At 42.6% G+C, this 26,395-nt stretch overlaps 1 protein-coding gene across 3 annotated transcripts in view; it reads right to left on the bottom strand.

The window, feature by feature from the left end:
* LOC109033212 (GATA-binding factor C) overlaps nucleotides 1-26,395 on the bottom strand; it is a 130,695-nt gene that overhangs the window by 73,989 nt on the left and 30,311 nt on the right. For 2 of the 3 annotated variants that reach the window (XM_072306102.1, XM_072306103.1), the window contains exon 3: nucleotides 12,163-12,705. In XM_072306102.1, coding sequence (XP_072162203.1) covers nucleotides 12,163-12,705 — 543 coding nt within the window. Of the gene's footprint in view, nucleotides 1-11,973; nucleotides 12,706-26,395 lie in introns of all 3 variants that reach the window. The other variant, XM_072306101.1, reaches the window with a different exon arrangement.

The raw sequence follows: 26,395 nt of genomic DNA on the forward strand, positions 1-26,395 counted from the left end.
AGAGTCTGGACTCTTGTTTCAATGCAAAATCCGCTTGAATCAATGAAAAATCCGCTTGAATCAGTGCAAAATCCGCTTGAAACAAGAGTTCAAGACTCTTAATCCGGCGACAAGAAGCTGCACTCTTAAGTCAATGCACCGCGGCATTGGTCCAAGAGGTTTTTTTACCAGTGGCACCTGTTGTTCATTCGGTTTTGTTGATATGCAGAAGAAAAGGAACAAACGGAAAGGAAAATAAGAAGAAAAGAGAGAGAAAGAAAGAGGAATAGATAAGGAATATATTTTTCTTAATCTATATCTCCTTTCACTTAATCTTCAATCAAATTACAATTTTAATCTTCTTCTCCTTTTGTCCTCTTCTTCTTCTTCTCCTTCTTATTTTCCTCATCCTCCTCTTCCTTCTCCTCCTTCTTGTTCCTCTGATTTCTTATGCGTCTCCATCCGCTATTTACCTATTGGTGATCATGTGTGTCTATCGCATTTATGCATATCTTCAAAATCTATCGTGAAATGGACTAAAAGACCCGAGTCCATCTGACAAGGGTCAAAACTTCATCATCGCAAACGGGTTAATACGAGCGAAATCGAGGGTGACCGAAGAAAATGTTCGGAAGCGGAATTATTACCAGGAAAGAGAGAGAGAGGAGCATAGAGGAAAAGAGAATGATGCCGTGGAGGAAGAGGAAACGGCAGAGCGAGAAAAAAGTTAAAAACTGAAAATATGAAAGCCGTTTTCTCCTAATATATTCCAGAGTAATGAATATTTATATCCAGACCGGACTCGGGTAGGTATTAATATAAGTTTTACGTGGCCGAGTAATAGACAGCTTCCTGCAGCTTTACATCCCCTCTCTCCCGGCGACGCGTCCGAAAACACATGCCTCCTGTTTACATATGGATGTCATTGTCAAATCGGGCCGAAAAATATCACGAATACCGGGGCAAATTATCGAATTTCAAGGGTGTTTGGCGAGAGCGCCCGCGCATGGAAGGCAACACGCGAACTGTGAAGTCCAGAAACGTCAGTTCCCTGCCACTGGGCTTCGCGGGGTTTATTCGCGGCGGTTCTTGCTCTCATTAGAATTGTTTCCAAAATTCAGTCATGCTTCAGATTTTGCGAGAAACGGGAGGAAAAGAGTGGTGGCCGGCCCGGCGGAATATCTGATGACTCCCCCGCGTAATGTTCGACAAAGGTGCGAAAGCTTATCCGTGATAAAACTCGCGATTTGCATCGGAGCCGCGTTTTGCGATGGCCGCCCGGAAATGGTTATTCATCATCATTCCTCCAACATTCACATCATTCGTTTCAACTTCGGTGGATACTATACGCGACAGTGATCGCGCATGGTTTCCATGTGCTCGCGGATATTAACCTGGCCTCTTTCAGTGCTTAATCATCATTATTTATTCGTACATATTTATGTGTTAATGCGTTCTGGCTCAATAACCCACGTCGAAGTGGACTTTGTTTTCTTGCTAATGTTAACCATGGTAGAACTAAAATGAAAAATTTCCTCTGGCATTCCTCAAAAAATGGAACTTAAGCACTGGGGGCTGAGACATTACAAAAAATAACATTTTTTTTTTGTAAATTTCTGGACGCGAAACATCAGGTCTCATGAGTGTTGCGTCCTATTGGCACAATTATCCAGTCCGTAGACTGAGCAAATTTTTTGTCGCATCCTCGAATAACCGATTCAATCATTGGCCTTACATACTCTGGCGTTGGGTCACTAACTGGTAATATCCACCATGTACATGAACCCTATTATTAAAGTGCCACAACAGACGAGTCCCGGGCATCTCTAAAGGCGAGGAAGGCGAAAAGGCCTTCAATTTTGGACACGCAACACGCGCATCCGTGGGACACGAATAGTTGCATCAAGGCGCTGTAGTCAACTCTATCTAGTCTTTGTAAAGTAGAAACGCCTCCAATTTTTGAATATGCAATATGGACACTCAAGATACTAAAAATGTGAGCAAAATTTACGGAAAAACTCGTAAATTTGTATTAAGAACTTTTGAAAAAATGTAAATGAAATAGGTTGTAAAATTTATCAACGGTAACTTAGCAATGAAATCGGCGTGATTTTCAGACTTCTAACCGGCCGGTCCGCGAACCGGCTGACTAGTTCACGGAATGGGCAAGAACATCGGCCAGTCCTAGATTCCTTCCAGACGCGTACACGGATATGTGAAAATTGGAATTTCCGGCTTTGGGATAGCGGCTTCTTCGTACCTGCCGCTGACTGAGCAGCGAGGAGTCCCTCGAGAGGTCGAGAGCCCGTGGTCAAAAGCCTGAAGGCTCACAGAGGATCGCCAAGAATTAATTACTCAGCGCGGGTACATACTTGCCTCAAAGAGGGTAATTAATTGACGAACAATGAGGGAGCCCGTTCCCAAAATGATGGCAACACCGCGCACTTCATTCGTCGACTCCCACAATTTATTACGTTGCGCAATAAGCTGAATATGATTTATTCATGGAAATTTTTGATGAGGCCAGCCTACGGTCTCCGTCTACGATGAAGCTTCGACGCAGCCCTCGCCAGGGTAAGCCCAATTTAAAGGTCTCTCGAAACTTTAACAAAGTAATTATTTTGATTTTCGCCCAAAACGCTTGGATAATTACTGAGGTTTTCTTCGAGACATCATCGTGGATTGGCCACTTTACCGAAGCGTTTCGATACGAATTAAAATAAATCACGGGTAGTCAAACTCGCTGGGCATACCACGAGGCATTTTAATTGCGGCAATCGACGGGCCATTGCACCAATTTTTTGCATTGATTTATTCCCATTTCCTCCTCTCTCGGTGCCCGCGGCTGAGAGGCCCGGATCAACCAACTTATATGTTCGCTGCATTTGCTACTGGAATAAATTAAAGTCAGGGAGACAATGCGATCAGGAATCATTGCCGTTCGGGTGCTCGACACGAAACTCATTTGAAAGGGAATCAGATGCGTATTTATTTTATATAAACCCAGTGTTATTTTTTTTTTAAAAAGCACACACGGCATATTACCATTACATAGCTCTTTTTGTAACGAATGAATTTTTGTACTTGAATTTTCCGACGGTTTTTATCCCCACTTCATCCCGATTTATTCGAAATTGCACGAAAAATTGTTGAAAATCCAAAAATATGTATTTAATGCACATTTCATCGGGGAATCGAATGCTCATAAGGTATTTTCCCCATCATGGCATCATACTGCCGTCCAAGGTATAAAAACGCCGTATCTCCATTCGAGATTTTTTCAATTTTTTCTGACAAAATACTATACTTTTCCGAGAAAACTAGCAGATATTCATCTTTCATTTTTCAATGTCAATTTTGGCATACCATTAGGAACTAAAAATTAAAAAAAATGAAGCCTTCACTGGAAAAAAAACACATTGGATCTAGAATCCAGACTCTTAAAAACATCGACAAGAAAAAATATTCTTGATTCAATCGGATTTTTGCTTAAATCAAGAACCGAGCCTCTTAATTTGAGTGGATTTCCGTTTGATTTAAGTAAAAATCTGATTGTATCAAGAGTACTTTTTCTTGTCAATGTTTTCAAGAGTCTGCAGGACTCTAGATCCAGTGTGGTTTTTTTCCAGTGTTGTCATACTTGGATTTTCTTGTATTAGAGCAGTATGTGTGGAAGACAAATACAAAAGTTGTATTTATCGAGTAACGGCGTTTTTGCTGAGGACAGCAGCACAGCTCTGTGACGTTGCGTTTGAAACAACCTATGTAGTGCCGGGTGCTGGGAGTGGAGCACGGGGCACGATTCAGCGGCAGAAAAGCGAGGTGGGGGGTGGGGGGATGGAGGGTTGAATGGAAGGGGGAGGCTCAAGGTGAAGGTGAAGGCGACCGCATGCAGCCACACACGAGCGTACCACACTCGCGCAGGAACAGCACTCGAACATCGATCGGCATTTAGCGATTAACACACTCGACTATTATGGTAATGCCCTATTCTTCACTGCTCCTCGCCAAATAGCTACCAAACGTATTATCATATAATATCTTATTAATTGGTCATTTCTCTGTTCTCCCGCCGTTGCGCCTCCTCCGGTGCCGAGTCGCGCTTTGCGATGAATCGATTCATCTGCCGTTTGAGCATATGGAAAAGGATCGATTATCAGACTTTTCCTTACGAACAACTGATGATCGATTCTTTGCTATAGCTTCAGATGGGAAAATATCGTTAGCCGATGATTCAAGTTTCACCACTCCGCCTCGGTTGACTTTTAACCAGGGCCGACCAGGGCCGATTGTTCCTATTCGAAGTGTCTCCAATCAGCTGGACGCAGACTCGGCCATTAAAATACCCGCTGCCGGATCTCCCGTATTTTCACTCTGGTTAACTCCGTTTCTACTGCGGGTTGATTACTGAAATCGATAGACAAAGCGTTTGACAAAGAAGACAAAGGGGAAAAGGATTCTATTGGTCGAAACGGGTGGTTGTTGTAGAATGAGGGGGAAATAATAGACTAACTATAAGGTCCCTCGAGGGTCGCCGTTATTTGGCATGTTACTAATCCCCTTTGTCTATTGCAACTACCCTATTCCACCATTAGGATCGCTCCATTTCCTCTTTAATTTCTCCGTCTTTCACTTTACTTATAAATTTTTAATTTATCGATCAAAATCAATCAAAATCCATCGATTTTGGCACCGAGGGCACCGGAGTGCGGACCTATGTCATGGAGCATCTGCGATACACTCACTTTTTGTCATCACGAATGGGGGTCTAGGGATGTTGATTTTTGTAATTTTGTACATGATTTTGTGTCCTGGTCGAGGAGGGGGTTGAAAACACCCTAGAACGTCCCAGGCTTTGTGTCCGGGCTCAGAGGCCGAAAGTTCCTAGTGCTACGCCCGGAACTTTCGACCTCTGAGCCCGGAACGCGGACGGTATGTCTGTATAGCCCGTAAGTACGGCCTCCACGGTCGGAGTTTTTTTTTCACTGTTGAATTATTCGGGCTATTATTGTGCATTATTGTTTCCTGTCAATTTTAATTAAGGAGCACGCAGAGGCTGAATTTCAAAACCCTCTTTTTTTATTGGAAAATAATGAATGCGGCAAGCCTGGGTCGGAAGCGGAGCCCGGCGATTGGCCGAACGGCGGGGATTTAAAGGAAGCTCGCGCGCGGTCGAGTCCATTGATACGGATCTGGGCAAGTCGTCGCGTCGCGTCGCGGCCGAGAATGTAAACAGAAGACGCTCGTCTCATTCCCTCCCCCCCTCGCCCCCCGACCCCCGGGACCGGGAGTCGTTGTCTCCCGGCGGCCGCGGGCGAAAATCGAGTGGCAACCACAGACTCGGTGGAGACAAATCCCGGCGGCTCCGCGGATGACCTCGCGCGCTCCGACCGGGTCTCGCGACCGCCTTGCCCGCCGGCTATCACACGTGGGAGCGACAGACACCCTGGAACCGGCCGGCGACGCCACGTTCACCTATCGCCCCGATTATTGGAAGTTTCAAAGACATTGGGTACCACCTGGAAAGAGGCGACGGGGATGTCCCGGGGGTGGCAGGCAGGGCGTTGACGAAGAGACGTTGCGGTGTCAGTTGCTCGAAAACCCTCTGGGAAGATAGGCGTATGTGGCGTTTGGGTGTCGCAGAACGTCAAAGTGCGTTGTAGGAGCGACTTTATATACGTAGAAGACATTGAAATCCATAATTAAGATAACGGATACTGCCGTGCTTAGGGAAAACGCCGTATGAGCCTCAGACGTTGCCAAATGTCCTCCGATAAAAACCGAATTCACTGGGAAAATTCTGAATATTATTTCCAAAATTTCCAGACAATCAAGTACGCAATTTGATCTAGAATATTTGAAAATTTCGAGGGAAAATATACTTACATTGCGTCAAAAATACATGTTTTATCAAGGGAAATTTGGCAACTCTCGAATGTTCATACGGCGTTCTTCCTTAGCACGGCAGAATAGGGCTATGTCTTGTCTTGTTGTATCGACATAGATTCAATAATCGAGCCGGGCCACCATCCATCGCGATGTGATCAGAAGAAAAATCAGTGAGATTTTCAGTTAGAAATACCCAACTGCTTCCCGCATAGATGCAATTAGAGGGTGGGCATTTTGCAACTTTGCAGTGCAGTTACGTTCTTCCGTCAGGGGAACACGCTATTTCGACCGTGTTGAGTTTGCGGTTTTGAGGACACCTTCACCGCTTGATCGACGTGCGAATGTAAATCCATCGCTGCTCTAACGTAAGGACGTATCTTAATGTCAGCCCTAATCCCCGTGTAACTCTATGCTTTTGCGTATCATATGAAAACAGAGATACGTCCTTACGTCAGAGAGGCGACGAATCATCCGAATGATGAAAGTTACAATGTAAAAAACAAATGAAAAGAGAACTGACCTAGCTGAACTTCGATACGAGGACTTGTTTTTAATTTATTCGCGCGCAGAGATGACGCCAATTTGATAGCTCGGTCCAAAATCGACGCCGTTTCGAAAGGGCAGGAGGCGTGGGGAGAAAGTGATGATAGTTATCATGATTTAAAATTATTGATAAAAGTTCTGAATTTCTCTCTGAAGATTACGACGTGAACGAAAAATGCAGTCAAATAAAGCGGAATTTCGGAGACATTTTAGGAAAAAGTATATTCATGGTTCATGTTTACGATTAGAAGTCGCAACTGCCCTATCCGAGGGTTGCGGTCTGGACGGTCTCCTTTAGGAATTACTCACACACTGAAATGAGCGAGGCCTCAAGATAGCTGAGATTTGTGTGTGAGCAAAAGCTGACTAGACTGCAAGGATTCCATCATTCTCGGAATATTTTCCTTGTGGTGTGCACGCGTCCCGCTCAGACGTCAAAACGTTTTAGCGCGGAAGCTTGGAAACGACTTTTTGTCGGCAACTCCGAACAGACCGAGTCTCCTCTGACTGCCACATGGTATCATCTCTTCGGGAAAACTTACAGCGTCGAGGGAAATTGCTGTAAGTAGGATCTTAGACACCGATGTTAAGGAATGAACCGGTAGACAAGGTGCGAATTGAAGCATTCTAATAAGCGTTTCTTAACCAAAATTTCACGCAGAGCACGATTCAACTATTTGCAATTCATCAACCTATCAAGATATCCGCCGAGGTCCCCCAAAAAACTTATCGATACACATCCTCGGTGACTTAAACGCGGAAGTAGAAAAGTAAGACAACAGACCTGTAGTAGACAGCGCACGAATTTGAGCATTCTGATACATGTTTTTCAATCAAAATTTCACGTAGAGCATGATTCACGCAATGAAAATCACTGAGATAATCTTCTAACTAAGATTTATGTTACTCGTCACGTAAACTTAAACCTCCCGTTGATGAAAAAACAAAAATCTGCGTGAGTCAAATTGCGCACTAAACGTTGCGGTAGCAGTCTCTGCGGTATAAAATGTGTCAACCTCAATAAAATTATGGTCCTTAGATCAACTAGTGCACGTTGTTGACACTTTCAAAAACACAAGGCAAGAAGAGAACATTTCTTGATTAGGAAGCCTGCAAAAACTGTTGTAGTGCACGATTTGATTCGAGTGCCTATAGACTATTCTTCATCTTGCGTGTGGGAGGTTCAAAATTCCGTTACTTATGTAAACTACAAACGCTGATGTCGTAGCAAGTAGTTGATTTCAATAATTTCTCATGCTCCTTCAAGAAATTTTGGTTGGGAAATTAACATGTATCAGAGTGCTTAAATTCGCACCTTGTCTGATAGTCCATTATCGATCTCTCCTTTCAAAGAAAGTTTCTCCTTCTTAGAGTTGCACGGTATAGAAGCGTACTTGCTATATGAAATAGAAAATTTCAAGAGAGAATATTCATGACTCTCCTTGAAAATAAACACTTCATCGTTGAAATTTTGGCAAGTTTCGAATATTGATACGGAGTTTTTCCTTGGCGTGCGCCGGTAGGATACGCGAAGTCCGAGCTTGTCCTACCTATGTAAATGGAGAGATTAATTTTTGCAACTTGGCAAGGCTGGTGTAGGTGAATTTTGCCGCATTTAGCTAATTGTAAATCCTACTAGAAGGCCGCAAGGGCCGAAGACAGGCAGCTTCACCGACGACAAGGCGCACAGTGGATCGAGCCAATTAGAAAGGACGGACATACAATTTTTACTACAACTGCAAATTTCGATGTTGATTTCGTCACACTTTAAATTTTAAGGGGTGCCTCTGAAAGGAAATTTTACGCGGAAACCAATGAAACCACTTTTAGAACCTCAAAGCTTCGTATAAACAAGGTTATGAGCGTTTTAAGTTTCCAAATTTTGTCCGACCTCTCCTATCGACTTAATCCAGTGTGCGGCGTCACCAAGGGTCGGGGGCGGCGACGCAAGCCCGATAAATAATCGACACCTGAGTGTGTCAAAGCTCCTCCTGAACATGGAGCCCTGCGCTCAGACTCCTGAGAACAGGACTTATGGCGATCGTGACTCGCTGAAATCTTACTTAATATACTCAGAATTACTGAAGGCTGCTGCTGCTACGCCGCGCTGTCATCCGTGCGAAAAGGAAGGCAATCCTGTTATCTTAGATTGTACTATTACAGTATAGGTGCTTGTATTGATAGCAAAAGTAAAGAAACAAGTATCTCGAATGCAACATTTCAAAATAACCACTGATTTTTAATTCTTAATTCTTGGTACAAGCGATTCAGGTCCTTAAGACCCGAGGCTGACTACAATTGGATGCAATCTGGCAATTGGGTCAATGTTGGGAGTCCTACGACTTGAGTCTCTCAGGCAAGGATCGGAGAAAAATTTTGAATTTTTAAAATTTGCACCCTCTGTTCAGAGAAATCAACGTTAGTTCCACGCAATAATGTTTTTACCTTGAGAAAAGAAAAAGTGACTAGGAATCAGTAGTCGCAAATTGAGATACGTGTTTCTTCACCTTTACTCTGGGTCTACTTTTCAGAATTCATGAAGCAAATCAACTATTTTCCCGAGTGAAAATAAATTTTCTGGAATCAATGACTTGTTTATAAGAAGGATCCCACATCATCAATCTTGAAACATATAAGAAACCTGAAAATGCAGTGAAATACAACAAATAAACATACACGGGGAAAAGATCCCCAAAAAAGAAAAAGAAATACGTCACAAAATGGCTGGTTAAATGAGTGGGACCAGGGAACCACGGTAATCGGTGTGGTACGGTTTTGGTAGTAGTTATAACCACCAAGGTTGTTGTTTTATCTATTTTGGTAATTATTGCACCTACGGTCCAGTAGCTGAAGCTCTTTTTTAACCAGCCTTTAGATGTGACGATTGTCTTTTTTCAACCACTTGCAGTCGAAATGCGCACATTGACAGTGGTTCATTGGCCATGGCTTAACTTGGCGGAGGTCGTGAGCAAATTTTTGAACATAACATGACCAAAAAATATTTTTAAAACGAATGAACCAGGGGCAAAGTGCGCAAACTTGCCAAACAGTTTGATCCCTGAAACTAACTATTTTTGAAGTGTACGAAAAATTGAGTGCCAATAAGCATGGAAAGCGTTAGGAAATATTATCCAAAGAATAATACTGTATGAGAATGCTGCATTTCGTTGTTAGTAATAACTTAAAAAGAATTAGCAAAGAAAGAGAAAGGTAGTTGATTAGTTTTGGTGATTTATACTCAACGAAAAAGTGGTTAATATCGCCCAGCAACACCAGCTATTCATTTCAAGTGCAAGTATACCAAGAAAGATACAGTCTTAACTTCTGTTTTTTTTCACACAACATTTCAGGGCGATTATTGTAAAATCCAAAAAATGTGGCTGATCCTATCAGAATGCACATATTTACTGAATATGGAGAAAGAAGGACTTTCTTGATTCTGATTCAAAAGCATTTCTGATTTCAAATTATTACCAGTAGTTTTAACATTTATTCCTTGAATATTTGGTAAAAATATTCAAATAAGAAGTTGAACATGAGGAACTTATTAAATGAACCGGCAGAAAGTCCACCCCCCCCCCCACTTTGTTTGGGATACAGCAATAAGAGAAACAGCTTTTTGCTGACGCGCAAGAGCACCGTAGACTCACGGAAATAAATTTTCCCTCAATGCTGCGGTTGATAAACAGAAGTTAAGAATGAAAATAGGAACGATTTGAGAAAATGCAAAAAAGGTTGGGGAGAGAAAGAAGTAGAGAGAGAGAGAGAAAACAAAAAAGGTAATAAAAGAGGAGCAAGATAAACATGGAAAAGCAGAGGAGAGATATATTTAAACAAACGACTGATTACCTAATTAAAATAAAATAATAAAAATAAGGAGGAAATAAAAGAATAGGGCAGAGGAACTCGGAGAGAAGGAGATAAAACGAATACGTTACTGCTGTGACCACAATAAATGTAACATTTTGGTTTTATATCACTCCTCTCCCCTGAATCCAATTTTATTTTTATGTCTGGTACACGGTACCTCTCCAATAAGTTGGATGTACTCGAGTTCTGCCACTTGCCCGAGCAGCATTTTCTTCCCTCCTTGTTTTCGTTCTCGGGTTCTTCTCCTGTTTTACGATATTCATTCCGTTGGAAAACTTCGAAACACCTAGAATGATACCCAGCGACGATTCGAGTCGAGGGAACAACTTGTTCTGTTGACTAGAATCACCTAATTTGATTCCTGTTTCCACAATGACATAAAAAAATTAGAATATAAATTGAAGCTAATGAGATTCTTCTTTCTGCTTCACTGAATTGTTTTCGAGGGCACGATAGCCCCGACCAATGTTCCCTACTCGAACCTCGGCGAGCTGAACAGCGTGCCATAATAAAATTGCGTGCGTCCGAACGAGCTAAGATGATACGAGTATCATCTCGACGAGTCAAGGTACCGGTTTAAATAATTGAGGCTCTAATTAACAACATTCTGCCCTGTCACAACAATAACTTAAGAAGGTAACAGGACGGGTATAAAGCCATTCCAGAGTAGGGAACGAAAATTTTGAGAGAAAATGGATTTTAACTCGCGCAAATATACACATCAGTCAACACTTGGAGCCCAAATGTTTTACATCTTTATATTTTCGGACACACTTTCGATTATGTTTTATAGGGTATATAATATATGCAGTACATTTTATTGGTTCCAGGATTTGAGGTTTGTTTTTTTTTTTCAAACCAGTAAAATCTTTATGTGTTTTTGGCAGCTTTTCCAAGCAACTCAATTGATGGTAAGTAAATTGGAACCCTACAAATTGTTCCTCCATAACCTTCATAAAATCCTCAATATTACTGATGACGGTATTTTAAGATTAAATTTTTTTACATTAAAATTCCCAACCGAATATTTTTTGCAAAAATTAGGATGTGATGAGAAACCACTATATTCGATCGATCGAAGCATAGAAGCACGTGAGATATCCTTCGAAACCCCCTCCCCTCCCCTCAGATCTATAGTTTATTCGAGATATTACTGAAATTATTGTATTCGTTTCATCTATTGAGGGAATTTAGGAGTGCAGACGTTGTCAAAGTTAAGCATCCATCGCCATGATCCAGTTCATGCATGGAGAAATAATAAAAGAGGAGAGAAGAAAAAAAAAACAGAATAGAAAATGATAATTATATAAAAAAATAAATAAATGATAATAATACATTGAAAAATATAAATGAAAATAAGAAGATTGACTTCAGTCGGAAAATGTGCACCTCGAATTGCAACGTTGGAAAAACGCGTATACGTGGTAAATTTTAAAGAAAAGTAAACCAACAACTGTATTGCTCAAATTTTTTTTTGTGAATATTTTTTACTCCTTGGAAAATTTTCACAGAAAATTTCAAAATATTTCCGTTAGATTTCTTGTAAAATAATAAAATGTAACGAAAGATTTCGAAAGGCTGCAATTGAGGTCCACATGTTTTGAGCTGAGCCACAGAGAAGTGTAGACGGATAAAAGATAAACTTAAAAACACAAACTAAAAATAAGAGCGAAAGGAGAGGATTGGTCTTACCGGCACTTGTTCTAGACTTGTTTCTGGAGGTTGCCGTCGACGATTTAACTAACTGATTAGATGAGTTTTGATGTTTGAACATGGGGACAGGTGAGTGGTGGTGGTAGGGATAGGAATAGGAATCGAGTTGGTAAGGCGGATAGGAACTAGAGCTACTGGGAGAGGCGGTCCCAGACGAGGAGTTAGTACCTTCTCGTTGCTTTGAGGAGCCCGAGTTGAGCATGGGTTTCATATCACATGAGCCAGTCTGTTCGGGGTGAAGGAATACACCGACACCGACGCCCATCGAGGCAGCGTGGGCGATCGCGTTCGTGTACTCGTTCGACGTCGAGGAAGTTGACGTGTTGATCGTCGACGCAGCCGTGACGCTGTCCGGCGTCGCGTCCTTCGGGGGTGTCGGGGGGAAGCTGAACATGGGGTGCGTCGATGAGGTCGACGAGGAGGACGTCGCAGGGGCCGAGGAAGTGCCCCCGCCCCCACTCCCGCCTCCACCGCCGCCGCCTCCTCCGCCTCCCCCGCTCCCCGAATGACTACTCGTGAGCCCCGAATGACTTTGGCTGTTCCCCGTCGGCGATTTTATGCTCGGGAACTCGTTCGAGCTGTTGAACGGTGAGCACCAACTCGAGTCCTGGTGGTGCTGCTGTTTCGTGTCGTTGCTCAGCCACGAGTGGAGCGAGCCGTGGTGCGCATGCGCGAAGTGGGGTGGCGGCCGACATACTTGCCTCGCTGCCGCTGAAACATTCAGAACAAATAACATCCCGTCAGTATCCAAATTATTCGTGCTCTAAAAAGAAAACAAAACCAAAAAAACCAAAACTGAATGATCAATTGGACGTAATTCTGTTAAACGGAACTAAGCGCCAAATTGAGTTCCTTTTGGGGATTTTAGAATCCCGGATAGCGCCATGGAAAAGCATTGCGAGTATAGGACGGAACATGCATCGCGTTCCGCAACACCCGCCAATCCAAGCCTCCCTCTCCCTTCCTCCCCCGATGGCGCTAAGTTCCGTTTGATAGAAATACGTTCAATTGATGAAATTAATCAAAAAATAAAAAATAGGGTGCATCAAGTGTGATAGCCGCGCTTAAAATTGAAATTTCTGTTCTCGGCATGGGTGAAAAACTGATAGGATTTCAAGAACAAGAGTTGTTTGAGAATTTCAATATTATTTGGTTCAACTGATAACTAAGCAGCGATTAAGGGTACATTTAAAGTAATTAGAACAACATTTTATGATTGAGGAAATAAAAATTAATTATGAAGCATATTACGACAAATACGCATAACCTTTACAAGCCTGCTAAAATTCAAAGAATTACTGCATCATTTGCACCAGAATGATTCAAAACCTCAGTTGAAAATTAGCCCCAAAAACGTCTGTTACTTTTACTCAAAATCCAAGTAAAATAATACGCTTGTGGGGTCATTTTGTTTAATATCGAAATCACTATTAGTAAACTTCTGATAAGAACTTGCACGATCTTATAGTAGTATTGTATGGATTGTGCTTGCTGCAAGCAACGTTCCAGTTCTCAGGGTGCCTATTTCGTGCAATAAATTGGCAACTCGGAAAAGGATACGAAAAAAGAGAACAGAAGCATCGTTCATTGGGCACGAGTCCATTTCACCCTCTGCTCCCTCCGCGGACAACGACTAATGTGGAATCCACATTAATCTAAAAAGTAATTAGTTTCGGAAAAATACTGTAGCCACGTAAATTATTAATGTATAATTTCCAGCGCTACCCCGGACACGGACTAGTTATTTACGGCGAGCGAAAAGAAGGGAAGCAATAAGAAGAAGAAGCTACCGCGGCGAAGGGAATGACACAAGACTATAACTCCGGGAGGAACTGTCGAAAATTCGGGGGCAGATAATCCGGCTCGGGTCGGACGGGGGGGGGGGGGGTGTCAGGGGGGCGGAGGGGAAAAATGCAACTGGAAGACACCTCGAGAGTGGACGATGGTGAGATAAGAGGACTTGTGCGGACAACTCACCTGCTGGATTTGCACCTGTCCGAAGGAAGTTGTGTATTATGTCAAAAGCTTACACCTGCTTGCAAGGAGTCTAATAAGTTATTACGAGCCTCCGTCCGACTCCGAGAGGCGACCGCGCTTGTGGCGATGGGGCCTCTCCTGCCACCACTGGGTGTCCCCAAAATTGCGGTTGCTTAGCTGGGATTTTGAGATTTTCTTTGAACCTACCTACGCTTGAAATCTAATTTGAAATGGACTGTGGTATAATGGGAGATCCGAAAGTCCCACATCATCTCTATGAAATGCTGCCTTTTTGGGGAGAGGTCAATCTAAAAGTTGGAGAATCCAAAAAGTCGTTTCCTCTGACCTAAGAGCAATCAAAGAAATTTTAAGTCTCCATTTAAATTTTTTCAAAAGTTAGAGGGGTAATGCGTGTTGCTGATGGTGTGGGACTTTTGGATCATCCTGTATAAATTTAAAATACCATGCAATTTCATCCAGTGAACGGATTTCAATTCACGTGAGAAGTTCTAGAAGAGCTTACAATCATAGACGGTTTTGAAGATGCGTTTAATGCAGCCCTAGCCACTCACAGCACTCCTCTGCTTCCAGCACAGAGTGAAATTAATGGCTTTTGTTTCTACTTCCTATAAATCGAATCCTATTCACATTTTAGGAGGTGGTAAGCGTGGGGTGTGAAAATGTTGCGTTTGGAGTTCAAAAAATGTATGTTTGAGAAAAAAAAAAACACGTTGATGTAAGAATAATTTGCCATATTGAGGGCAGAAAACTTCCAGATTATGCTGCATTTGTACACAGTCTTTTAATAATAAGGTAAACCGCTCGTAACTTATCCTTCAAAACTAGAAAAAATATCGAAAAAGATCTTATGATCCAATTTTTGGAATAAACTTGAAAAAAATGGGCCCGCCAAAAATTGTGTCTTTTCGCGTGATCGGTCGCACATGGTTTTAAGTTGCATCGAAAAACTGTAAATTTATATTGCAATCCTCGAAATTTACAATCCTTTCATGATGGATATACAATCCATGAACCTTGGAGGCACCCGGTGTCTGGACCTCAGAGAATGTCGAATTTTTCGCGCCCGCGAACAAAAGGCATGGCACGAGCCTCTCGTGTAGAATTCGTTGTCTACCTGACATAAGAGCGTAACTACACTCTGCAATGAACCCTGTCCTCCATACAATTCAATGTTTTTCCGGGCTCATCTCAATGTGTAGTTACGCCCTTACGTCAGCCAAGCGACGAATTAGCGGCAAAGAGGCTCGGGAGACTTAATTAATTCATCATTCAGGCTGCCTGAAATTCTGGTGACGATAAGTGGCACCGATCACCGGGGTCTCGCCCCCTCCGAAAGGATGCTTCAAATAGCAGTTCTTATACCACGAAATACCTAGTTTCATCTACGTTACTTCCTCTCAAGAGAGCCACACTGTTACCCATAACTGGAGTTCCATCCTTGACCCGATAAAATCCGGTGATTCACACACTGGAAAAAAGTAGCTTCGATCTAGAGTCCAGACTCTTAAAAACATGGACAAGAAAAAATACTCTTGATTCAATCCGATTCTTCCTTGAATCGAAGAGCCAAGTCTCTTGATTTAGTCGAATTTTTATTTTATTCAAACAAAAAAAACGATTGAATCGAGAATTTTTTTTTTTTGTCAATGTTTTTAACAGTCTGGACTTTAGATCCAAGCGACTTTTTTTCCAGTGCAAGATCAGGAGAAGGATTCAAAGTAGAAGATCTTGAACTTCAAATCTGAAATTTGTAAACAATTTTATGAAGGTCTCTAAAGCAATGCTATTCTAGGGCTGAAAAATATTCCCTTTAAATCTTCAATTTCTAGGAAAGTTATGAACATTTGGCCTCTACATTTTCAGATGCTTTGGATTAAATTGAGGACAAATTCTTGAAAAATTGAAAGAAATTAAGATACTCATCAATTTTTCTTCTGATTCGTGGTTTATTGAAGGAAATTCGGCAATGCTTGAAGGTGCATACAGCGTTTTTCCTTAGCACGGTGATCGTGAACTTAAAATTCCGTCACCAAGTACGCATCTGGGAGGGGGTGTTGGGTGGATCGCGGTTGTCGGTTTGGCCCCGGATCGTAGAGATCTGTGAAGCAGGAGTAGTTTGTCTCAGCACGAACACGAGACAGTCGCACGGGTAATGACAGCGACATTACAGATTGGCTTCCAAGCTCCGGTATCCGGCATTTCGCTGCAAGTGTCGCCCATCCTTCGCCATCCGATCAAACCCAATAAATTATGACCTCAGCGCAGCAGTGACACACCGGCCTCCGTGATTCAAATCGCAGCTTCCACCAATGACGTCACGAGAATCTGTAGTCTTTTCGCGCTGGTTGCCGCTGTGTCGTGAAAACCGCCGAGGCTCTCCTACTCATAAAGAAACGTTTCTCCTTCCCAGGCTTGCAAAATGAACAACAATTCTGCCGCACTACGGAAAAACGGCGTATGAGCCTTCAGACAGACGTTGCCATATTTTCTTCAATAAAAATGAGTTTATTGGGAAAGTTCCTATCATTTTTCTTCAACATTTTCAGATAATTTTGTTCTCAATTTAATTTTACATGTATAAGAGTCGCTCTCACAGCGCTCTCTGGCGCTTTGCGACGCCTAACCGCCGCAAAACTCGGTCCTCCTACAACCCATCAAGGAGTTGGCAGACTGTTCATCTCTTATAAAACCCCCTGTCGCCACCCTCTCACCGGGTGTCCCCCTCGTCTCCTCCTAGGAGAAACCCAATCAAGCAATTGGGCATGCGATCACACAATTTAATCGTGAATATCTAAAAATTTCAAGAAGAAATAAGCACAATTTTCTCCGAAAATACATATTTTATCCGGAAAAATTTGGCAACTCTCGAAAGTTGATATGACGCTTTTCCTTGACAGAATTCATTTTCGTCATTCAATTTGAGCGGTGGGCTTTCCGAGGGTGACTCCATCCGAAAACTTGGATACTGCACTCGGCAGGGCAACGAATTGGCGACGCGGTCTCGCACTTATCCGGAGCCTCCATCCGGTCGGACCGGGTCCTGTAACTGGAACCCGGTCGAATCCAGACTCCTATACATCTCGCGCGGGACAGAAAACGTAGGAACACGAGACTGATTTAATTTAAATAAGCGCTCGGAAACGTGTAATTCTCCTATTCCCGGAGTCACTTTGTCTATCGCGACATGAAACGGTTGTTGCTTGGTCCATGTTCATTCCGAGCTGGTCACTCTTGAAAACGCTCGAAAATCTGTTCTCCCTCGCTCCTGTCTACTCGAGTCTCTCACCCGTCCTAGGAGCTTCACCACGCACACTTATCACGGACAGAGTAGGAACATGTCATAAAGGGCCGTCTCTAAATTACGTAACAGCATTTTTTCGGCAGTTTTGACGGGACGGCCCTTACTAACCCTCAAGCGATGACTCTGTCGCGAATATTTGCCAAAAGAGGAGTCACTCCTTTTGGAAGATTCACTGAAAAAAAAGTCGCTTGATCTAGAGTCCAGACTATTAATAACATCAACATGAAAAAATACTCTTGATCCAATCAGATTTAAGCTTAAATCAAGAACCAAGCCTCTTAATTTGAGCGGATTTCCTTTTGATTTAAGCTTAAATCTGATTGAATCAAGAGTCCTTTTTCTTGTCAATGTTTTCAAGAGTCTGGACTCTAGATCCAATGTGTTTTTTTCCAGTGTAGGCGGATTTCCTTTTGATTCAAGAAAAAAGTCCAATTGAATCAAGAGTATTTTTTTTGTCAATGTTTTTAAGAGTTTGGACTCTAGATCTAAGCGACTTTTTTTTCCAGTGTTGCTAAAAAACGCGCTGAAGAGCGTCGCAAAGAAAATAGGATTTGCGCGCTTGATACTTGGATATTGTTCGGTTAAACTATATCTCAAAGAGATGCAGGAATTGCTGGTAACAAGCGCGAGGTTACAACAGGAGGGACAGTCGCGAAGCATGTCACAAGGCATCATTCGAGCGAGCGTTGTGACGACAATTTCGTACGTGCGGTGACAATCAAAATCAAGGCTCTCAGCAAATTTACGGAGGAGCAAAAAAGTGGGGGGAGGAGAGGAGTCTAATTAATTTCGAGGCAATTAGAGGCAAGTCGGTTCTCACGGATGGCGTATCGGGGAGGGATGAGCGGCGTAAGAGGAAAGGGGGGCACTGAAGGGTTCTTGTGCGGGGGATCGGCCGGGTTATAGGGGTTGCGACCCCCCAGATGGAGCCAAGTGAAACGCGATAAGGCGAGGCTCCCTTTTGTTGCTCCTACCACCTTCCACCGTCGTGGGAAGATGATCTTCGTATGCGGCGACGTCGTACGTGTCCTCTCGTTTTTTGCCATCTCGCGTCCTACTTGCTCGTTGCAAAATTTATGATCCCACCTACATTTTCGTGTCCATAAATTTGCCTTTAATAGAAGTATAGACATATTTTGACAAAAACCACTACTGTCAACATATTTATAAAACAAAAAATACCAATAATGATAAAAAAACGTAAGGAATATTAAAAAAATTCCCCTTCTTCCTGCCCCCTACAATCGATAGATGTCCTCATTAAGTGGCAATTTTGGTCCTTTTTGAATGACTAAGCGCATTTTTCAAGATTTTGTGAAATGTTATCCACCTTGAGTAAACATGTTTTCTCTTAACAACTTCTGTCCCCCCCCCCTCGCCTTCTAAGATTTGCATGCAATGACGGCTCTGAAATTTGAGTATGAAAACGAGTCTCTACCCTTGGTGTAACATCAACGTTAGTACAAAACAATTTATCTGGATATTTATGCATCCTCAATTTTCAAATTCATGGTAAGCCGTGACCACACCATGCAGTCGCCGAAAATTAGGTAATTTTTGGACGGAGGGGTGCGATTAGAAAGCGTCTTATTTTTCGTCTGATTTGAGGCTCACGGTGCGTGAACGCCATCCGCTGATCCTGTATAATTATTTCACTCCGGCCAAGACGTGAAAAAGTATTTCAAAACGGAGCAGCGGAGTGCTCGGTAACCGTTGCGCAAACCGAGTGGACAACGGTGAAAAAAAAGATGGAGGAGAAGATAGAATTTCAAAACCAAGAGACACACGCACTTACGCAGTTGAGCCGACGCTTACGCGAGGCAGAGGATAATCATTTCCATAAACATAATTACGGGTTTAAATTCGTTGGGTCGGAGCGCGGTGGGAGGGGGAGGACTAACGGAGGGGGCATTGAAGGATACTGGTCGACCGGTCAGTCAGTCGGTGATAAGTAATTAAAAAATCAGAATAAAAATTAATTAACAAACAAAACATCGGGAGAGTGCGGGGGAATAATTGCGGATAATTATCGCGAGCGAGAAATGTGAAACTGGCACGTAGTGCGGGGGAGGATATGCGATCGGGTGGGGGTGAGCGCGGGGGTGGGCGGGGAGGTGGGGGCTGATAGGCCATAAATAATAAAAAAGGAAAGTGGACGAAGGATGACGTCAGATGGAGCGAGCAACGGATGTTTGAGTGCTCGGGACATGGTGAGCGGTTTCGGTGGATGATGCTTTGATGCGTTGCGTTCCGCGGAGCCGGGCTAATAGAACGCTACTTCCCGGACTACTAATCGCGGGCGCTGATTGGTCCGAGTCATGCGTGCGTAACCTCATGGAAATGCCCATATTTATTTCGAAAAAAACCCGAGTCTTTCCTCTCGGATCACATGCAGCCGCAGCCATGGCTACCCGCTCGCGCTATTGTTACGAGTCGGCTCACTAATATCAATATAATTGCCTTTCCTCCGTTTTGCCGTGCGCGACGGGAAAAATTAAAATGGCTTCTTTAATTGTATTTTAATAAATGGGTTACATGACAGCCTGACCGCAGTTGAATGAGAGCCAGGAAAAATGGTCGATGTCCGTTTCTGCGTGTCATGTGCGACGTTACTGCGAATAATGCGGCCTACTCGTAACCAAGTGAGTGCTCGCACAACTTGCGGGCTTTAACATGGCGATGAAAATTGTATAACTTAGAGATATCCTCTTAAATTTAAGGATTTCCTTCGACTTCAAAAATCATGATTTGTATTTATTATTTACAGGCGCGAAAAGACTTTTTTATGGTTAAATAAAAAAAGAGATAGGTCTGGGGCTCAAATGCCGGTAATGACGTCAACTTTTCAAAGCGCTGACGAGTGAATTCGCTGAAATAGATTCTACTCGGCCTTTATCTGTGCCTTAAGAGCGTAGGCATGGATTCGTATAACCTCTCTCAATAAACCAGTCCATAGGTGACCGTGGACTGTAGCCAAGTGAATCCTTCAAACAAAGAATATCCCTTCCTCCCTCGAAGATGCAAATGTAGAATCAGGTAATCTCGCAATCGTGTGAACATGTTTTCATCATTGGTTTGCAAAAAATCGTATGTTTCCTCATGAGCGAAGAAACTTAATGTTTCAAAAAAAAAAAAAAAAAAAAAAAAAAAAAAGAGAAAGAGAGAGAACCAATCTCAGGGCAGAGAAAAGAGAAGGAAAAATAAAAAATGGTCGCTAATAAACGGCGCTTGCTTGCCGTTTCTAAAAATCGAAGGTACGAGCGTGGGCGTTGCTCCAAAACGGAGCTGCTGAGCGTCTGTGCTCACTTGATGTGGGAGGTTAAAGCCGTGGGTCACTCCACGAGGCCTTAAAAGAGCATCCGCCGGGTAGCGGGCATGGGACACCGTGGTCCAACCACTAATGAAATAAAGAATGCGTTGCGCGGCGCGCGGCGTGCATGTTAATACGGATCCAACTAGTTGTTCTTCAATGGGGCATGGAGCCGATTGCGAAATGATAATTTAAACCAAACTTGAATGGAGCAAAGCAGGAGCCGGAGCCGGAGCAGGAGCAGCGTAAGCTCTGAGTTATCAATGGTGGGACTATTTGTCCAAACATAACACATCTGCGCAGGCTCGCACCTCGGAGGCACGTTTCTTGGACTTACTACGCATGCAAAAGTCGCTTGCGCCGCCGCGAATTCCAGCTTCAGCCACTTATCCACTGTTGCCGATGGACCACCAGAGAAGCCACGAATTCACGCATTCTCGCATGAATACCTCAACTTCAAAAGCCCTGTGTCCACTCGTCAAAAAGGCGTCAAAATGGAAGCTCTCACTGGAAAAAAAAAAAACACATTGGATCTAGAGTCAGACTCTCGAAAACATTGACAAGAAAAAATACTCGTGATTCAATCAGATTTAAGCTTAAATCAAAAGGATAAATCCGCTCAAATTAAGAGGCTTGGTTCTTGATTTAAGCTAAAATCCGATTGAATCAAGAGTATTTTTTCTTGTCGATGTTTTTAAGAGTCCAGACTCTAGATCCAATATGTTTTTTTCTTTCCAGTGCAAAGTGAATCGATAAATACGATCTGTTTGCGATTGTTGGTCAAAAAAGAGTCGCCCCGCTCTATTTTTAGTTGCAACACTCATCAATCTCATCAAGTCCCCACTTTGAGCCACTTATCGTTGAAATCGATTCACTTTGAGCTTCCATTTTGACGCCATTTTAACGAGTGGAGATAGCACTGATATTTCACGTAAAACAGGATTTGCGCATGATATCAACTCCTGACCAAGGTGATGACATTTTTATTCGACACCTATTACGAAAAATTTGAATTTCCCGCTCACATGAAAAACCAAATTCCTCCACTGCTGTCTTGGCAATTGTGGAAGCTTTTACTTTCGGGACTCCACCATTCAACTGTTGACTTACCTACCAGGTGGATGTTGAAACAACGAGTTGGGTATTTTGTTTCTCAAACATACCCGAATTTGGCAAAATTGTTTGACTCACATCACCCGAAGCTCATCATCCACCTGGTAGGTAGGTCAACAGCCAAAAGAAGGTGATGACTGTCGCTACCGCATAATGTGTTCATTCCTATGTGCAGTATTGAATCTTCAAAAGTAAAAGTTTCCACCTGTCGCCAAAAGGGTCTCTCTAGGTATTTCTCTGCCTAGATTTCAACGTAGGCACGCAGTCTCAAAAAACGTTCATAGTTCAAAAATCATGAAAAATGCAAAATGTTTGACCCATTGTTTCGTCTCTTTTCCTTTTCCTCCTCACGAGGAAGAGATGGGATTCCTTTCACGCATTTTGCGCAAAAAAGAAGAAAAAAGGCACAACCTGGCAAGTTTGTCTTGTTGATTGAGAACGATTTATAATCAGCTTACTCGCCGTATTTCTTCTGCGGCAGGATTACGTGTCGTCATGGACAAGTTGGCAACACCAGTGAGGGTATGAGCACTACTCGTATTTTTCTTGTCACGTCTCGTAACACGATGAGACCATCAACGTGTGCTCGTATTTAAATCGTCGAAAAAATCAATTGTGTCTCGAAGAGACTGACGAATTAAAAGCTGCGGCAGTTGCTTTATAACTTGCTGAGATAATCAAAATCGATAATCATCTGATTGTGTCTGGTGAATCGAAACTTCTGTAATTCCTTCCCAAAATGCCCAGAGAGGAGGAAGTTTTGTGTAAGATAATTGTATCTGATGAGGGAGAACATGTGTAGGGACGGTCAGTTGTTCCTACAATTGGAAGTATGCTAAGGCTCCAACACAAATCGTTCGATACAGATCGTTTTTACAAATTATTTAAACTCAAAATCTTTTAATTAAGCTCGTATTTTCAAAGAAAAACACACATTCCGGTTAACAAATGTCTAGTTGTAAAAAACATGAATATGAAATGATTATACTCAAATCTCAGTTAGTGTCAAAATTAAACACGGAGACTTAAACGCACGTGTAAGAAAGCTAAACGAGATGAACATTACAGAAATTCCGTTGAATTTTACCATAATTTGTCATGAGCAATGATAAAAATGATATAATGGGCTGATCCTCAAAATGTGAGGCATTTTTCCACCATTTTTTTGCTCAAGCGGTTCGTCATCGAGTCGCCTAAAAACGGGTAGCAGCGGACTTGGGGAAAAGAGTTTCCCATTAGCGGAACCGGCGGCGATTTTTCAAGTTGACAACAGTGCTTTTCCTCCATTTAAATCCATTGAAAATATCGATATTGGGTAATACAAGCTGCTTCACCAAGAATCGATTGTTTTACATTAATTTAAATGGAGGAAAAACAGTGTTGCCAACTTTCAAGAATCGCCACTAAGCGAAGCATTCAAAATGGCAAGTCTTTGCATTAATCACTCAGGCGTACAAAACGCCTCACTCTGTTGCGATACTGAGGAGGAACACCGTAAGAGCCTTCAGACGTTGCCATATTTCTTCCGATAAATTACAAATTATCAGAGAAAATGGGAATATTTCTCTCCCAATTATTTAGAGATTTCACACACACCCTAATCTATAGTATCCGAACATTTTAAAGAAGAATACTCATAAGTTTCCTCATAAATGAATGTTTTAAGTGGAAATTTGGCAGCGCCCGGATGTTCATACGGCGTTTTTTTTAGCGCGACCCTTAAGGATTCAACATACGGAAAGATCCTCGAATAAGACGAAGAGGAGGCGGTAAAAACCCGCGGATTTGTGGAGAGCTTTGGAGCCGCCTCCCCGGCGCGGCGCGGTGCGGACACCTACGCCTACTCAAAGCTCGAATCGGGCATCCCACAATCTCGGCTCAACTCCTTGTGTTATGTGTGTTTTTTAGTTCTAAGAAACACTGACATAAGTGCCTAGTTTGCGTAATCACTTTTTCCCTGCACCTCGCTGTACACTGCCGGGCTGAGGAAGAACGCCGTACGAACATCCGAGAGTTGCCAGATTTCCTTCGATAAAATGTTTATTCTTGAGGAAAGTTATCAATATTTTCCTTTGAAATTTTCTGGAACTTTAGATGAAATTGCGAACAAAATTATCTAAGAAATTGGAGGGCAAATATTCATAAGTTTACCGGGAAATTCGTGTTTTATGCGGGGAAGTTTGGCAACGTCTGAAGGCTCATACGGCGTTTTTCCTGAGGACTGGAGTACAGAGCCCGGGCCTGGGGCCGCGCCGTGGAGTCTCCGCGTCTTCGTTCTTCGCGTCCGCGGCTCACCATTTTCTTTTATTCTTCACGATTCCATTCCCACCATTGTTCCGAACGCCCGTGTTCACCGAGCGGGAGGCTCCCGAGCACGCCACTTTTATGCCTCTCGTCTCCCGATCCGTCGTTGCTAAATCCGCGGCAAAATTCGAATCCCTGTAGGGCCCCCTTCAAGGGAATTTCCGTCCCCTCGGGATCTGGACACGAACCGGTGGCGAGGCTTGAATGATCGATTATCGACTCCAGAAGTTATGGTAACGTATCGATTATTAAGGTGTTCACTGGAAAAAAAACACATCGGATCTGGAGTCCAGACTCTTAAAAACATAGAATAGACAAGAAAAATACTCTTGATTCAATCAGATTTAACCTTAAATCAAGAACCAAGCCTCTTAATTTGAGCGGAGTTCCTTTTGATCTAAGCTTAAATCTGATTGTACCAAGAGTCCTTTTCTTGTCAATGTTTTCAAGAGTCTGGATTCTAGATCCAACGTGTTTTTTTCCGGTGTTCGTTGCGAACACCTTATTCGTCGATCCTTTTCCATGGGTTTACATGGCAGATCGATCAATATATTGCAGAGCACGCCACGACACTGAAAAAAACCTATAGATTTTATGACTTAATTAGATCACATTTTGTGATAAGGAACTAGGATTTTTTGACTCGTCCAGAAAAGTACCTATCTGCATTTGGAACATCGAAAAGGGAGAGAAGGATGAGGAAAAAGAAGCGGAAAAAAGGGTTGAAGAAGAAGAAAAGGTATAAAAGGAACGAAAGGGGGAATATGAAGAATATAAGAGAGGGAACAAGAAAAGGATAAAGGAGAGAGGATAAACGCGGATGAAAAACACAAAAATGTAGATAACGAGGAAGAGATACATCAAGAGAAGGGAGAAAGAATAAGAAGAAAATAAGAAGGATGAAGAAAAAAAGTAAAAAGAAGAAGAGAAATAAAAATTAGAGAGGAAAGGAAATGAAAAAAAAATAAGAACAAATAAACTTGAAAAACCTGGCTTTCCGAAACGTATGCTGCCTTCCGCAGCAATCTCTTCAACCTGCTTCCACCCTCTGATAGATTTAAATTCCGCAATTCCGTTGAGATCTGTCACCCGTGTGGCAAAAGGACCTTTTCTATGGGTGCGCTTACACCGCTCTGCTGTAAGCACCTAATTTAAGCGGCAAAATAATTGGACGAAGTAAAAACTGACATCTGAGCAACTTTCAGGAGCCTCACTCTTTACGGTTGTGCTTGACCGCAGCGATTCGTGAGTTCATGTTACTATTTTGCATCGTCTTGCTGGGCTCAATAGAGTATTGAAAACATTACACAGTGCAATAATTTAGCCGTAAACTGCCCATGAAAATGACAATTTTCATGAACCAATGAAAAAAATCTAAAGGACCACATCGAACCAACCAATTGGTCCCAAACTGGACGCACGACAGTTTTCTGATCCTCTTAATAAAAGAAAATGGAAGTTCGTGGCAAAATATCCTCACAAATCTTCATTTTCAGGACGAAGGGACGTAAGTCCATTCCAAGGTTGCCAAATTAAATAAAAAATTCGATTCTACTCTTGAATGTACCTGAGCAATTTTTGTCCAAGATTTGCCAGATTTTTGCGTGCGATCAGATGAAAAATCAGTGAAATTTTCAGATAGAAATGCCTAATATTCTCGTAGTATAAATGATATTTACAAAGGGAAATGCGGCAGCATTGAAATGTAGTTATGTTCTTTAGTGATGGGAAAGACGAAATGTCGGATACTTTTCGAGGATCCAAAGCTTTACTCTGATTTACGGAGAGCTCGAAGTGGACTATGCACTGGGTCTCTCGATGCGTTCACGTTAACATCTGCAATTATCCAGTGGCGAGGCGTGAATGATCAACTATCGATATTTCCGCATTTGAAGCTATGGTAAAGAATCGATTATTAAGGTGCTCGTTGCAAACACCCTGTTTATCGACACTTTTCCATAGTTTTAAATGGTAGATCAATCGATATATCGCAAAACACGCCACGCCACTACAATCATCGTCGCTCCTCTTACGTAAGGGCGTATCTAAATTTCTACACGATCCCCAGAAAGTATAGAGTTATACGGAGAACAGGGCTCACGTGGAAATCGAGATACGTCCTCTCGCCAGAGAAGCGACGTTATGGAGGAAACGTCCAGCTCAATTATGAAACTTATGATAGCATGACTGTCCGGGGCACCGCTCGGAAGCGTTTCGTACCGTCTCGAAAAACGGCACTCTTAGTAACGGCGGTCCAAGTCGCGGAGCATAAATTTAATTAAAGGATGGCGAGGTTCCCTAGAAATAGCTAATGTAAACACTGGTTGAGAAAACGTGCAATTTTCACGGTGAACCGTACAGTGTTATGCATTAAG

The sequence above is a fragment of the Bemisia tabaci genome, chromosome 1 (assembly GCF_918797505.1).
Source record: "Bemisia tabaci chromosome 1, PGI_BMITA_v3".
Taxonomy (NCBI): domain Eukaryota; kingdom Metazoa; phylum Arthropoda; class Insecta; order Hemiptera; family Aleyrodidae; genus Bemisia; species Bemisia tabaci.